The sequence below is a fragment of the Piliocolobus tephrosceles genome, chromosome 16 (assembly GCF_002776525.5).
Source record: "Piliocolobus tephrosceles isolate RC106 chromosome 16, ASM277652v3, whole genome shotgun sequence".
NCBI lineage: Eukaryota > Metazoa > Chordata > Mammalia > Primates > Cercopithecidae > Piliocolobus > Piliocolobus tephrosceles.
The window spans coordinates 57,517,842-57,533,785 of NC_045449.1; the positions used below are offsets into that span (position 1 = coordinate 57,517,842).

Genomic DNA, 15,944 nt, shown 5'->3' on the forward strand with positions numbered 1-15,944 from the left:
AAAAAAAAAAAAAAAAAAAAAAAAAAAAAAAAAAACAAAACAAAAAACAAAGGATTACAGTCTGAGTGGATTTCCTAGTGGAGATGAAACTAATTTGGTTAGCAGTATGATTTCCAAAAATGAAAGGTGGTGATGGACAAAGGAAAAAAACATGAAGGAATTATCTTCTTGAGATGTTAGACTTTGCGTGAAGGATAGATTATGGTTTATATTAATAGTCTATCAATGTTGCCCAATAGAACTTTCTGCTATAATGGAAATATTCTATATCTGTGCTGTCCAGTACACATATGGCTACTGTACATGTGGTTAGTGAGCACTTGAAATGTGGTTGGTGAGACAGAGGAACGTTTTTCTTTTAAGACGGGGTCTCTGGGCCAGGTACAGTGGCTCATGCCTGTAATCCCAGCACTTTGGGAGGCTGAGGCAGGAAGATCACCTGAGGTCAGGAGTTCGAGACCAGCCTGGCCAACATGGCGAAACCCCGTCTCTACTAAAAATACAAAAATTATCTGGGTGTGGTGGCGCACATCTGTAGTCCCAGCTACTCGGGAGGCTGAGGCAGGAGAATAGCTTGAACCCAGGAGGCAGAGCTTGCAGTGAGCCGAGATAATGCCACTCCAGCCTGAGTGACAGAGCAAGACTGGTCTCAAAAAAAAAAGAAAGAAAAAAGACAGGGTCTCTGTTGTCCAGGCTGGAGTACAGTGGCATAATCATGGAGCTTCCACCTCCTGGGCTCAAGCAGTCCTCCTGCCTCAACCTCCCAGGTGCCTGGGACAACAGGCACTCTACCATAGCCAGGTAATTTTTGTAGAGACAGGGTTTTGCCATGTTGCCCAGGCTGTGGTTTCAAACACGTGGACTCAAGCGATCTGCCTGCCTTGGCCTTCCAGAGTTCTGGGATTACAGGCGTGAGCCACTGTACCTGTTCAGGAACCAATTTTCAGTTTAATCAATTTAAATTTAAATAGTCATATGTGGCTAATGGCTGCCATATTGAATAGTGCAGATACAGTTCTAGATGATGAAGGCTTTTATACTTCTCATCGATTTGAGCCAACCTGTCACAGAAGAACATGAAAGAAATTATCTGGTCAGATTTTATTAAAACCCAATGGTTTAGATCCCTCTCTCTTGTGGCTTATTGCTTCTTCCTCTGGTTATGCCACTTCCCACTCTGGGGGAGCAGGGAAGATGAGAAAGAACCACAGTCTTCTTCCTCTCAGCATGGAAGAGGACAAGAACTGTGCAGGCCCATGGCTGAATACTGCCTGCTCCAACACACACTAGTCTGATTTTATCCTGCCTAGGTTTACTAAGAGATGAAGGTTGTTTTAATAGGCATTTCTCCAGTCACAGTGAGCATCTTTTCGTGTGTTTTATTAGCCACTTAAAATTCTTCTGTGAATTGTCTAATCTTTTGCCTTTTCTATTAGATTGTCTTTTATTGATTTTGTACAAGTATTTTCTCAAAGTTTGATATTTAACTTTGTTAATGGTTTATTTTGAAATCAGAATTTTATTTATTTATTCATTTATTTATTTGAGATGGAGTCGCGCTCTGTTGCCCAGGCTGGAGTGCAGTGGTGTGATCTCAGCTCACTGCAACCTCCGCCTCCTGGGTTCAAGTGATTCTCCTGCTTCAGCCTCCCAAGTAGCTGGGATTACAGGGCATGTGCCACCACACCCAGGTAATTTTTAAATTTTTAGTAGAGATGGGGTTTTGCCATGTTGGCCAGGCTAGTCTTGAACTCCTGACCTCAGATGATCCACCCACCTCAGCCTCCCAAAGTGCTGGGATTACAGGCATGAGCCATCATGCCTGGCTTGTCTTCTGTATTTTATGTTATGGTTAGGAAGACCTTCTCTCTCTCTCTTTATATATATATATATATATATATATATTTTTTTTTTTTTTTATATATATATTTTTTTTAGACAGGGTCTCATTCTGTCGCCTAGGCTGGAGTACAGTGGCATGATCACAGCTCACTACAGCCTTGACTTCCTGGGCTCAAGTGATCCTCCCACCTCAGCCTCCCAAGTAGCTGGACCTATAGGCATGTACTATCACACCTGGCAAATTTTTAAAAAAATTTTTAGTAGACAGGAGCGCTCACTATCTTGCCCAGGCTGCTCTTGAGCTCCTAGCCTCAAGCGAGCCTCCTACCTTGGCCTCCCAAAGTGTTGAGATTACAGGTGTGAGCCATCATGCTTGGCCCCCAATATTTTTTTTTTGATTCTGTATTTTCTTATATAAATTTGAGAGTATGTGTGTGTATGAGTTTCTTTCTGATATTCTTTTCTGTTTCATTTGTCTCTGATTATTTTTAATCATCTGTTCTAGAGTATTAGGTTGAAACCATATAAAATTGCCACTTTTGTATATCAAAAGTGGTTGGCCATCAGTAGTCTCATATAGTTCCACCTAATACATTCATTAAAACTTTTTATTGGCCAAGCATGGTGGCTTACACCTATAATACCAGCAGTTTGGAAGGCTGATGTGGGAGGATTGCCTGAGATCAGCCTGGGCAACTTATTGAGGCCCATCCCTACAAAAAATAAAAAATTAGCCCCTGCATGCCAGTAGTCCCAGCTACTTGGGAAGCTGAGGCAGGAGGATCGCCTTAGCCCCAGAGGTTGAAGCTGCAGTGAGCCGTTACCATGCCACTACACTCCAGCCTAGGTGACAGAGCGAGAATGTTTCCAAACAAAAAAACAAAAAAACCCACAACTTTTTATTATGGAAATTTCAAGCACACTCAAAAGTAGACAGAGTATTAAACTGAACTCCCATGGACCTGTCACCCAGCTTCAACATTACTAACATTTTCCCAATCTTGTTTTATCAATTCCCACTTTTAAATTTTTCTTAAGTATTTAATAACAAATCATATTTTACACCTCTTTGGATGAGTCCTTACTCTACCTTATATTTGTAGAAATTGTTCTTTGAACTGACCTAATGAGTCTCTCCAGACAAGCTTCAATATCAATACTATTTACATGCACAGATATGTCACTGGTTAAGAAAACTGATCAGGCATATCACCAACTCAAGGGGGAATTCCTGTGACTCTGTAGTAGAAAATCTTAATTCTGAGGAAAATCAGTATGGAGATTTTTATGGCATCTCAAAGATGAACAATGGAAAAGACCTTTCAAGTCTTGGAGTTGAGTCCCTTAGGAGTTGAGGCCATGTTTTCAGGACTGCTACTCCAGTCTCTACGTTTTCTAGCTTATTTCCTAAATAACTTTTTTTCTTTCAACTTTTAAGTTCTGGGTTACATGTGTAGGATATGCAGGTTTGTTACATAGTTAAACGTGTGCCATGGTGGTTTGCTGCACAGATTAATCTATCACCTACGTATTGAGCCCAGTATGCTTTAGCTATTCTTCCTGATGCTCTCCCTCCCCAAGTCCCAACAGCCCCAGTGTGTATTGTTCCCCTTCCATGTATCTATGTGTTCTTATAGTTGGAACATAGTTTTTAAACCTAGTGGCCTCTTCTGTCATTGGCAGAAGAGTCTAAGCTGAAGTGGTAGATGAATGGTTGGGACTGAGCAATAGTTGTGGGTACTGTTGTCAAACCTGATAGATGCTTAGAGGGTGAAAGGTAACGGTAGAGAAGAGGAAAAAAGGAAACAATCGGGAAAAGGCAAACTGAGTGAAAGAAAACAGAGAATCCTATGTTGAGAAGAAAGGAAGAATATACTCAGACCATTGCTTTTTAAACCCTACATTTTAAGTGTACAGTTAACCAACCTTTCTTTCTGTTTCTTTTCAGAATTATAGCATTCAGCCGGCCTGTGAAATATGAAGATGTGGAGCACAAGGTGACAACAGTATTTGGACAACCTCTTGATCTACATTACATGAACAACGAGGTAAGAAGGCAGATGGATGGGGCAGGGACAAAAGGGTAGATGCCTACCTTTTTTCTGTCTGTTTAACAGAGCCTTTAAAGTTTGTTCCTCTAATATCATCTGCAGGTTTTCATTTTCTAGACCCCCTTAATTCCAACAACTCTGGGATTTCTGTTTTTTACTAAGTGGGAGATTACTCAGCCATCTCAGCCATCTCCATTCCCCCTACTCATTCAGTGCAGATAGCTCTAATATTCCATGGTGGAATCAGGTATAGTACCAGGGCTAGGGCTTATATTGTCTGCTTTACATTTTGTAGGAGTATCTTATTTTTTTTCTCCCAGCACAGCCTTAACAAGAAGCAGAGGGTTTAGCAGGGGCTAGGGAGGTGTGAAAAACCAGTGAGTAGGTCATCTATTACAGTCATAAATGCCGGATTCTTCTCTCAGAGTTTCTTTTGATCGGAACTTGTTTGTTTCAAATGTTAGCACCTGCTCTAATAAGTTCTTTAACTCCTCCTCCTCCTCACTCTACCCTAAGAGTCCTTATTTATTTCTACTTTGAATATCACCCAGGAAGGAATTCTTTTGAATGTCAGTTTTTGGGCTGCTTTCCCAGCTCCAAGAAGAATATTAAAGGCTACAGTCAGCTTAGGCTGGTGCTTTGCAGTGTATTTATGCTGAGTAAAGAACGTGTACCTTGAGGAAATTGAGTAGGGGTGCAAGACAAGAAAGCTGGGCAACATCATGACCCTTTGAGAGGCAGATCATCACTGTGTAGTTTTATTTTATTTGATGAGGAGTTAAAATTTTTCTTTTAGTGAAGACTTTTCTGAATAGTTTAGTACTCTTCTTTTCAGTTAATATTTCCATTAAGAATTCCTGATGTTTCTTTATTCTAAAGCCAAATATAAATCATTGTTATTATTTTAGTTCATACATGTCTTAACATACTCTACTAGTGTTAGTGATCAGGAGTTGACTAACTTACATTTGATTAATTTAAAATCCCTCAATTTTGTTCTTCTGTTTGCCCTGTAAAACCTGCACTGTCAGGATCTGAGAATCCCAAATGAAAAATCTACTGAGATTTAATTGTATTTATTTATTTCTTTGTAATTATCGCTTTATTGAGATGAAATATTTATTGTCTAAAAGTATTCAGTAGTTTTTAGTATGCTGATAGAGTTGTACAACTAACACCACTATCTAATTCCAGAACATTTTCTTTTTTTTCTGAGACAGAGTCTTGCTCTGTTGCCCAGGCTGGAGTGCCGTGGCGCAAACATGGCTCACTGCAAACCTTGACCTCCTGCACTCAAGCGATTCCCCCGCCTCAGCCCCCTAAATCGCTGGGACTACAGGCACACACCACCACACCCAGCTAATTTTTTTGTATTTTTTATGGAGACAGGGTTTCACCATGTTGCCCAGGCTGGTCTCAAATTCCTGAGTTCGAGCGATCTGCCTGCTTCAGCCTCCCAAAGTGCTGGGATTACAGGCATGAGCCACCGTACCTGGCCTCCAGAACATTTTTATCACTCCAAAGAGAAACCCTGTACCCATTAGCAGTTATTCCCCTTTCTCTCCTCTTCCCAGCGCTTGGTAAGCACTTATCTTTCTGTCTCTTTGGATTTACCTATTCTGAACATTTCATGTAAGTGGAATCATACAGTACGTAACCTTTTTTGTCTGGCTTCTTTGATTAAGCATATGTTTTCAAGGGTCATCTGTGCATGTTGTCAGTATGTCATTCTATTTTATGGCTGAATAATAAATATTCCATTTATGGATTTACCACATTTTGTGTATCTGTTCATCTGTTGATAGACATTTGGGTTGTTTTCATTTTTTGGTTATTAAATAATGCTGCTATGAACATTTGTGTACAAGTGTTTACATGAACATATGTTTTCAATTCTATAAGGTATATAGCTAGGCGTCGAATTATTGGGTCATAAGATAAAACTCTAACTTTTTGAGGAACTGCCCAGCTTTTCTATAATGGTTGCATAATTTTACAGTCCCACTAGCAACTTATGAGTTTATTAGTCTGTTCTCACTCTGCTGTAAAAAATTGCCCAAGACTGGGTAATTTATAAAGGAAAGAGGTGGCCAGGCACAGTGACTCAGCCTGTAATCTCAGCACTTTGGGAGGCTGAGGTGGGCAGAGCACGAGGTCAGGAGTTCAAGACCAGCCTGGCCAACATGGTGAAAACCCATCTCTGCTACTAATATAAAAATTCCCTGGGCATGGTGGCGTACACCTGTAGTCCCAGCTGCTCAGGAGGCTGAGGCAGAAGAATCACTTGAACCCGGGAGGTAGAGGTTGCAGTGAGCCGAGATCGTGCTACTGTACTCCAGCCTGGGCAACAGAGTGAGACTCCGTCTCAAAAAAAAAAATAGAAAGAAAAGGAAAGAAAAGAAAAGAGGGAGGGAAGGAAAGGAAGGAAGGAGGTTTAATTGACTCACGGAAGGAAGGAAGGAAGGAAGGAAGGAAGGAAGGAAGGAAGGAAGGAAGGAAGGAAGGAAGGAAGGAAAGAGGTTTAATTGACGGAAGGAAGGAAGGAAGGAAGGAAGGAAGGAAGGAAGGAAGGAAGGAAGGAAGTTGGTTTAATTGACTCACAGTTCAGCATGGTTGGGGAGGCCTAACAAACTTACAGTCATGACAGAAGGGAAAGCAAACACGTCCTTCACATGGCGACAGGAGAGAGAAGGGCCAAGCAAATGGGGAAAAGCCCCCTATAAAACCATCAGATCTCATGAGAACTTACTCACTATCAGGAGAACAGCAGCATGGGGATAACCACCCCCATGATTCAGTTACCTCCCACCAGGTCCCTACCATGACACATGGGGATTGTTGGAACTACAATTCAATATGGCATTTGGGTGGGGACACAGCCAAACCATATCAGTGAGGGCTACAGTTTCTCCACCATCCTTACCAACATTTGTTATTTTCTTTTTTTTAATAGCCATCCTAGTAGGTGTAAAGTGATATGTCACTGTGGGTTTTGTTTTTGGTTTTGGTTTGAGACAGAGTTTCACTTTGTTGCCCAGACCAGGGTGCAGTGTGCAATCATGGCTCACTGCAGCCTCGGCATCCTGGGTTCAAGTGAGCCCCCCACCTCAATTTCCCCAGTAACTGAGACTATAAGCACATGCCACCACGCTGAGCTAATTAAAAAAAAATTTGTAGAGATGGGGGGTCTCACTGTTTTGCCCAGGCTGGTCTTAAACTCCTGGCCTCAAGTGATCCTCCTGCCTCAGCCTCCTAGGATTACAGGTGTGAGCCACTATCCCCAGCTTACTTTTTTTTTTTTAAATTTAACTGCCTTCCCAACCATTGTTATTTAACTCCCTTCCCAACCATTCTTATTTATTCCCTCTTTGAATGTCACCCAGGAAGAAATTATTTTGCCATATAATATGATTTGCAGAACATTCTCCCATTCCATAAGTAGTTTTGAGATTTTATTTTAAATATGTACTGTTTTTGGCCAGGTGCAGTGGTTCATGCCTATAATGCCAGCACTTTGGGAGGCAGAGGCGGGCAGATCTTTGAGCTCAAGAGTTCAAGACCAGCCTGGACAACATGGTGAAACCTCATCTCTACAAAAAATACAAAAATTAGTCAGGCTTGGTGGCTTATGCCTGTAATCCCAGCTACTTGAGAGGCTGAGGCAGGAGGATCACTTTAGCCCGGGAGGCGGAGGTTGCTGTGAGCCGAGATCGTGCACCTGCTCTCCAGCCTGGGCAACAGAGGGAGATACTGTCTCAAAAAAAAAAAATATCTTGTATTATAAATTGGGAACTGTGTAAATTAATTGGACTTTTGCTTGATTTTGTGTTTACCATACATGTATAAAATCTGGCCAGGCATGGTGGCTCACTCCTGTAATCACAGCACTTTGGTAGGCTGAGGCGGGCAGATTACTTGAGGTCAGGAGTTCAAGACCAACCTGACCAATATGATAAAACCCAGTCTCTACTGAAAAAAAAAAAAAAAAAAATTAGTGGGGCGTGGTGGTGCGCACCTGTGACCCAGCTACTCTGGAGGCTAAGGCAGGAGAATTGCTTGAACCCAGGAGGTGGACGTTGCAGTGAGTTGAGATTGTGCCACTGCACTCCAGCCTGGGCGACACAGTGAGACTCTGTCTCCAAAAAATAATAAGAGTAAGATCTGACATTTGCTAGGTCCTAGGCAAGGCATACCTTTGCATCTTATGAATCTCTTAATACCAAGTATTCATAACATGCTCCTCTTTTTGCAGTGAGTGAGACTTATTTGTACTCTCAGGGACCTTCTATTTAATACTTCACTGGAATGTATGAGTATATTAGTCTGTTCTCACCCTGCTGTAAAAAACTGCCCAAGACTAGGTAATTTATAAAGGAAAGAGGTTTAATTGACTCACAGTTCAGCATGGCTGGGGAGGCCTCAGGAAACTTATAGTCATGACGGAAGGGAAAGCAAACACATCCTTCATATGGTGACAGGAGAGAGAAGTGCCAAGCAAAGGGGGAAAAGCTCTGTGAAAATGGAGGAGGCAGTTTTCAGGTTCTAGTCACTGACTTTGCCCTTAAACAGAAAGATATTAAACCATGCTCTGCAGTCTGAATTTGTGTTTTTATTTGTATAATAATTTTCATCCTCTGACCATCCTTCTACCCCTCCTGTTTCTTTTCTGATTGTTCTATTAATGTCCGCACAATTGGAGATAGAGTGGGACATGATCCTACTTAATTTGGAAAAGAATATGGGGGCTATAACTGTTTGCGATTTGATGCTTTGAAGTAAATGGTATTTTTGGAGAGGAAACTCTTTTCAGAAAGTATCTCACAACAGGGTACTGAGATATGCTACACCATGGATGAACTAAAAAACATTAAGTGAAAGAAGCTAGATGCAAAAGATTGAATCTTTTATGTATGAATTGTATGTGTCTAAATGGAATGAAATGTCCAGAAAAGGCAAATCAGTAGAGATAGAAAGTAGACTAGTGGTTGCCTGGGGCTGGAGGTGGGAAGGAGGAGTGACCATAAATGGGCACAAGAGATCCTGTTGGAGTTTTGGAAATGTTTTAAAATTGGATTATGATGATGGTTGCACAACTAAATGTACTACAAATTTTTAAATTGTACATTTAGAGAAAAAAATCTCTATGGTTTCAACTAGATCTTTTTTTTTTTTTTTTTTTTGAGAAGGAGTCTTGCTCTGTCGCCCAGACTGGAGTGCAGTGGCGCGATCTCGGCTCACTGCAAGCTCCGCTTCCCAAGTTCACGCCATTCTTCTGGCTTAGCCTCCGGAGTAGCTGGGAGTACAGGCGCCCGCCACCACGCCCGGCTAATTTTTTGTATTTTTTTTAGTAGAGACGGGGTGTCACCGTGTTAGCCAGGATGGTCTCCATCTCCTGACCTCGTGATCCGCCCGTCTCGGCCTCCCAAAGTGCTGGGATTACAGGCTTGAGCCACCGCGCCCGGCCTCAACTAGATCTTTTAAGATCCCATAATATCCAATGAGATTGTTTTTCTCTCAACTTATTTTTATTTTTTATTTCTGCAGAGTGAAACATTGAGATAAACTTCTGTTTTATATTATTTCCCTTTTCTGTGTCTTGTATCACAGCTCTCCATCCTGCTGAAAAACCAAGATGATCTTGATAAAGCAATTGACATTTTGGATAGAAGCTCAAGCATGAAAAGCCTTAGGATATTGCTGTTGTCCCAGGACAGAAACCATGTAAGTAGCCCCTGTCATGGTCTGGCAGCTGAAGACAAAGCTTGCTTTCCTTAAGGAACTTGTCTTGCCTCCTTAACAGACGTTTTCATTCCTCAGCCACTGCCAAATTGATAGCATAAGCACAGCACAGCCCACTTGTCAGCAGCCAATGAGCATTCTACATTTGATTTCACCGAAAAGCCAGATTGTCAGTGTTAATATTGCATCTAAAGGTTATTTGACTTACGATGAGGGAGGAAGGAAAATACTTTATGATAAAGAATAAAATTCTTGTGCTCTAAATTTATGTTTTTTCAATTAGATTTTGACCCCAACAAGAGAAATTTGATTCGTTTGGCAGAGCCAATTAGAAAGACTGTCAAGGATTTGAGACTGTCATGCTTTATAAACCCAACTCCCAAAACTCCTTGCCTTTCCTTTAGGCCACTTGTAGGAAACAAACTTTTCCTTTTGTTCAGTGGAAAAAGCCATGGGTTGGGAGCCTCTTATAATTTATCAGCTTCTGCTTTATCCAATGGCAGGCGGTCTGTGGGGTGTCAGAAGTGGGGAATTATCACTTACGCACAGTTTCCTCTTCTGAAGGATTCCTGGAGGCCCGCATTTCACAAGAATGCTTGCAATCTGTATCTGTCTTCCAATTACTGATTCCTCTACCAGTTTTCTTCAGATGCATGTTTCTGAAGGTTTCTTGGCACCATTTCCTTTTCTTTATGTGGACAGCCAACATGGCAGCATAACTATGGGTGTAGTGACTAGGACAAAGTTTAGGTGGAATGCTGCGCATGCTGACTATTTCTTTTCTTTATTTTTGAGACAGAGTTTTGCGCTCATTGCCCAGGCTGGAATGCAATGGTGTGATCTTAGCTTGCTGCAACCTCCGCCTCCTGGGTTCAAGTGATTCTCCTGCCTCAGCCTCTCGAGTAGCTGGGATTACAGGTGCCTGCCACCATGCCTGGCTAATTTTTGTAGTTTTAGTAGAGACAAGGTTTCACCATGTTGGTCAGACTGGTCTCAAATTCCTGACCTCAGGTGATCCACCCGCCTCGGCCTCCCAAAGTGCTGGGATTACAGGCGTGAGCCACAGTGCCTGGCCATTTTAAAATTTTTTTGTAGAGATGGGGTCTCACTATGTTGCCCAGGCTGATCTGAAATTCCTGAGCTCAAATGATCCAACCACCTTAGACTTGCAAAGTGCTGGGATTACAAGTGTGAGGCACTACACCCAGCCTGTGATGAACATTTTTCTATGTTGTAATTATAATTTGTAAGGATGTGTGTTTCCCTTGAGTGTATATATTGTAATTTAATTAAATAACCATTTTTGCTACTGTTGGGACACTGAAACTGCTCCTGTTTTTTGCATTTATAAACATTACATTTGGCCAGGCACGGTGGCTTACGCCTGTAATTCCAATACTTTGGGAGGCCGAGGCGGGTGGATCATGAGGTCAGGAGATGGAGATCATCCTGGCTAACACGGTGAAACCCCGTCTCTACTGAAAATACAAAAATTAGCCAGGCATGGAGGCGGGCGCCTGTAGTCCCAGTTGCTGGGGAGGCTGAGGCAAGAGAATGGTGTGAACCTGGGAGGAGGAGCTGGCAGTGAGCTGAGATCACACCACTGTTCTCCAGCCTGGGCAACAGAGCGAGACTCTGTCTCAAAATAAATAAATAAATAAAATAAAATAAACAAACGTTTACTTTTAAGAGTAACAATGGTAATGTTGGTGATGAAATCTTTTCTCCAGAACTTCCTCACCTAGACTTTAGGTTTCTTAATAAATGGAAGAATCATGATCCAAAATTGCTCTGTGCTCAGGAATCCTCACCTCTAGAACAGTGCTTCTCTAACTATCTGTGGTGAAATACCAGTTTTGTTCTTTTAATTTCCAATCTGTCATGGACTTTTTTTTTTTTTTTTGAGATGGAGTCTCACTCTGTTGCCCAGGCTGGAGTGCAGTGGTGCGATCTCGCACTGCAACCCTCCAGCTCCCAGGTTCCAGTGATTCTCCTGCCTCAGCCTCCTGGGTAGCTGGGATTACAGGCACACATCACCACACCTGGCTAATTTTTGTATTTTTAGTAGAGACAGGGTTTCACCATGTTGGCCAGGCTGATCTTGAACTCCTGACCTTGTGATCTGCCTGCCTCGGCCTCCCAAAGTACTGGGATTACAGACATGAGCCACTGCGCCCGGCCGTACCAGTTCATTTTTTAAATACAAAAACGGAGAAGTGAAATGGAAAAATAAACTAGAGGTATATATAAGGCTACAGTTTTCATTAGTAGATTCGATAGACATAAAATCACTCTGCCAAATTGCTCTAAAGTTTTTCAGAGGGCCCTCTCCATTTCTTTACTTACTTGGTGGAAGAGCAGGACGAGCAGTATACCACAGTGTGAGGACTGGCACCAGCCCAAAGATCATATCTTAAGTACACTGCTCCAGGATAAAATATTACCTGGTCTTCATCACCAACGGCCCCAGAAGAGGGATCTTAGAATTATTGTAGTCCTTAGGACACCTCACCCAGGTTCCTCCACAGTTGGAAAAAATTAGAAGCCAAGCAGAAAGTATAATATTGTCCATGAGGAGAACTTGTGAGATGTTGTATCATTCTATTCCCCGCAGCTTCGAAGATAACTGAGCTAGAAAACGTCCAGAAGACAAAGTTTTCAAGGAGTTGGAGTCACTTTCATGTATGAATAGTGTAAAAGTTTAGAACTCTTGGCTGGGCACGGTGGCTCACGCCAGTAATCCCAGCACTTTGGGAGGCTGAGGTGGGTGGATCACTTGAGGTCAGGAATTTGATACTGGCCTGACCAACATGGTGAAACCCTGTCTCTACTAAAAATAGGAAATTAGCTGAGTGTGGTGGCGCATGCCTGCAATCCCAGCTACTCGGGAGGCTGAGGCAGGAGAATTGCTTGAACCTGGGAGGCAGAGGTTGCAGTGAGCTGAGATTGCGCCATTGCACTCCATCCTGGGCAATGAGCGAAACTCCGTCTCAAAAAAAAAAAAGAAAAAAGTTTAGAACTCTTTAGTCAGGACAGACAGCCTAAGCATATATAATCAGAGTCTTTAATGCATTTAAGAGCATGGATAATGAAGACACAGATTTATTCACCTAATCTCAGTTTGGATGAACTTCTTGAGTGTTGAACATTATCTTAGAACAAAAAAGAAATCATTTGTATAACAAGTGATAAACCAGGCTGGGTAACATAGCAAGACCCCCATCTCTACAGAAGTTTTAAAATCAGTCGTGGTGGCAAATGCCTGTAATTCCAGCTACCTGGGAGGCTGAGGCGGGAGGATCACTTGAGCCAAGGAATTCCAGGCTGCAATGAGCTATGATTGCACTTTGCACTCCAACCTGGATGATTGAGCAAAACCCTGTCTCAAAAAGAAAAAAGATGATATATGTGGCATTTATTATTCTGAAATTGTATAGCTTCAAAGCAGATTTTTAAAAGGGCTTTAATAAATTCATGGATGATAAAGCTGTAAATTTAATTAAATCACCTCAGATGCTTTCACAGCTATCATAACTATCATGGTCTTCCCTGCAAATATCTCTTGGTACCACCATTAAAACAGAGGACTGGACAGGATGCTCTTGGTGATCCAGAGTGCCATTTCTTATCTTACATTCCCATGTAACAAACTAAAGCAAGCTCTCTCCCCGCTTTACCTCCTCCCTGCATCGTTGAATCCACTTGCCAAATATTTTATTGAGATAATTTGTGGGTAGACTTTTTCCTGTCTTCCAGTCACTGAAATCTTGATACACGTGGTTTCCTGGTAATTTTTCATATTGTTTGTGTTAGCCACAGCACACTTCTACCCAGAGTCCTTTAGTGAGGTTTTCATGGAATGGTCACCGTCTTCTATTTGTTGTCTTTAGAATGTTCTGCTAGCTACACAGTTCATACCTGTGGGCTCTCCTGTCACTCGACGACAGTACCCTTAGATTCTCAGGCATGGTCCCACCTTCCTCCTTCCTCTCTCCCACTTCTGAGTCTTATTCAAGGTGTCCTAAACCCTTGCAGCAACCTCATTTTTATTTACTATACCATTCCCTTTGCCCCCTTGAATTGAGGTTTTCAAAATTTGGCTGAGTATTACAAAGTATCAGTGCTTGGACTCTTATGTCCAGAGGGTCTGTTGGTCTGAGGTGTCAAAAGCTCCACAGGCGGCTGGGCGCAGTCGCTCTCCCCTGTAATCCCAGCACCTTGGGAGGCTGAGGTGGGCAGATCACCTGAGGTCAGGAGTTCAAGACCAGCCTGACCAACATGGAGAAAACCCATCTCTACTAAAAATGCAAAAAATTAGCTGGGCATGGTGGCACATGCCTGTAATCCCAGCTACTGGGAGGTTGAGGCAGGAAAATCACTTGAACCCAGGAAGCAGAGGTTGCGGTGAACTGAGATGGTGCCATTGCACTCCTAGCCTGGGCAACAAGGGTGAAACTACGTCTCAAAAAAAAAAAAAAAAAAATTAGCCGGGCATGCATAGTGGTGCACGCCTGTAATCAGGAGGCTGGGGCAGGAGAATCATTTGAACCCTGGAAGCGGGTTCTGTCTCTAATAAAAATACAAAAAGTTAGCCGGGCGTGGTGGCGGGTGCCTCTAGTCCCTGCTACTTGGGAGGCTGAGACAGGAGAATGGTGTGAACCTGGGAGGCAGAGTTGCAGTAAGCCAGATCGCGCCACGGCACTCCAGCCTGGGTGACGGAGCAAGACTCCGTCTCAAAAAAAAAAAAGCTCCTCAGGCAATTCTCGTGGGCAGCTAGGGTTGAGAACCATTACCTGCAATTGAGGCATGACTCACTTCTAAGACCTGGCAGCTCAAAATGTGGACCATGTAACAGCAGTGTCAGCATCACCTGGAAGCTGGTTAGAAATGCAGGCTCTGAGCTCCACCCCAGACCTACCGAATCAGAATCTGCACTTTAACAAGATTGCAGGTGATTCATATGTACATTAAAGTGTGAGAAGCTCTGCTTTGAGACCTTCACCGATTCTCTTCACCTGCTTTCTAACCTGTTGCCACAACCTCAGCCTTGTCTTTTACAAATCTATGCTTGTGCTGGCCATTGAAATTCAGCTTTTAGATTTTTATTTTATTTTATTTTTATTTTTATTTTTTGAGACAGAGTCTTGCTCTGTTGCCCGGGCTGGAGTGCAGTGGCGCGATCTCGGCTCACTGCAAGCTCTGCCTCCCAGGTTCACACCATTCTCCTGCCTCAGCCTCCCGAGTAGCTGGGACTACAGGCGCCTGCCACCACGCCCGGCTAATTTTTTGTATTTTTATTAGAGACAGGGTTCCACTGTGCTAGCCAGGATGGTCTCCATCTCCTGACCTCATGATCCGCCCGCCTCGGCCTTCCAAAGTGCTGGGATTTATAGGCATGAGCCACTCCCGGCCTAGCTTTTAAATTTTCTAATTGAGGGTTTAGATTGTATGTCCTTTGGTACACATTTCAAATTCACGTTGCCATGATTTATTGAATTCCCACTATGTGTAAGGCCCTGCATTCAGGCAGGTGGCAGGGTGCTCATCATTCACCTCTTCTTTGAGTGCAAGGCTGTGGCCCTCCCTTGCCCTTCACTTGCCTGCCTCCCCAGTATGTGGCTTTGACTGTTGTTTCCTTTTTGAACCTTAGCAGAGAGCTATTGCACATTGGAGGCTTCAGCAAGAACATTCACTTCCCCTTGGTTCTGACTTCCCGTTAGAGCAAGGCAGTTTTTCAAGACAACCTGCATGTGATGAGTCTGGCAAGGGGACTACGGGAGGTTGCTTGGCAGCTGAACTCTCCCCTGAGAGCGAGAAACCTTTTTCCTGGAGGACAGGATATAGAGTTTGTTTAGATCAGACTTTTTTTGTTAGGGGGAGGTAGAGGAGATGGAGGAGCAAGTAGAAACTTTGAACCAACTTGTTTAAATCCTGAGCTCTCACCCCCGCTCTCACCAGTGCCTTGCTTATTTGTAATCACATCCTGACATCACTTGATTACCTCCAGGGTTTAGTTTTAAGCTTTCTCAGTGCAAAGGACCCCCTTTGTTGCTTAGTTTTCTCTGTGGTGGCTGGACTGGGCCCGGTGGAAAGAGTGAGTGGGTGCTGGGAGGATTGCTGACCCTCGTCTCAGGCCCTTGACCTCTGTCTGGCAGAATGGTACTTATGATAGCTTTTCTCAGTTGAACATGATCCTGAGATGATTTACATGTAAACCCTGGAATCTTCTTAATGTTCAGGGAGTGATTATGGTTGGGAAAAAGAAGCATATTGAGCTACTTTTAAACATACATATATAAGCTGGGCATGGTA

General features: G+C 42.9%; 1 protein-coding gene across 4 annotated transcripts in view; it reads left to right on the forward strand.

Annotated features, from left to right (window-relative positions):
• MAP3K3 (mitogen-activated protein kinase kinase kinase 3) overlaps positions 1–15,944 on the forward strand; it is a 74,362-nt gene that overhangs the window by 28,105 nt on the left and 30,313 nt on the right. For all 4 annotated transcript variants that reach the window (XM_023193973.3, XM_023193974.3, XM_023193975.3 and 1 more), the window contains 2 exons: positions 3,791–3,890; positions 9,501–9,614. In XM_023193973.3, coding sequence (XP_023049741.1) covers positions 3,791–3,890; positions 9,501–9,614 — 214 coding nt within the window. The remainder of the gene's footprint in view (positions 1–3,790; positions 3,891–9,500; positions 9,615–15,944) is intronic.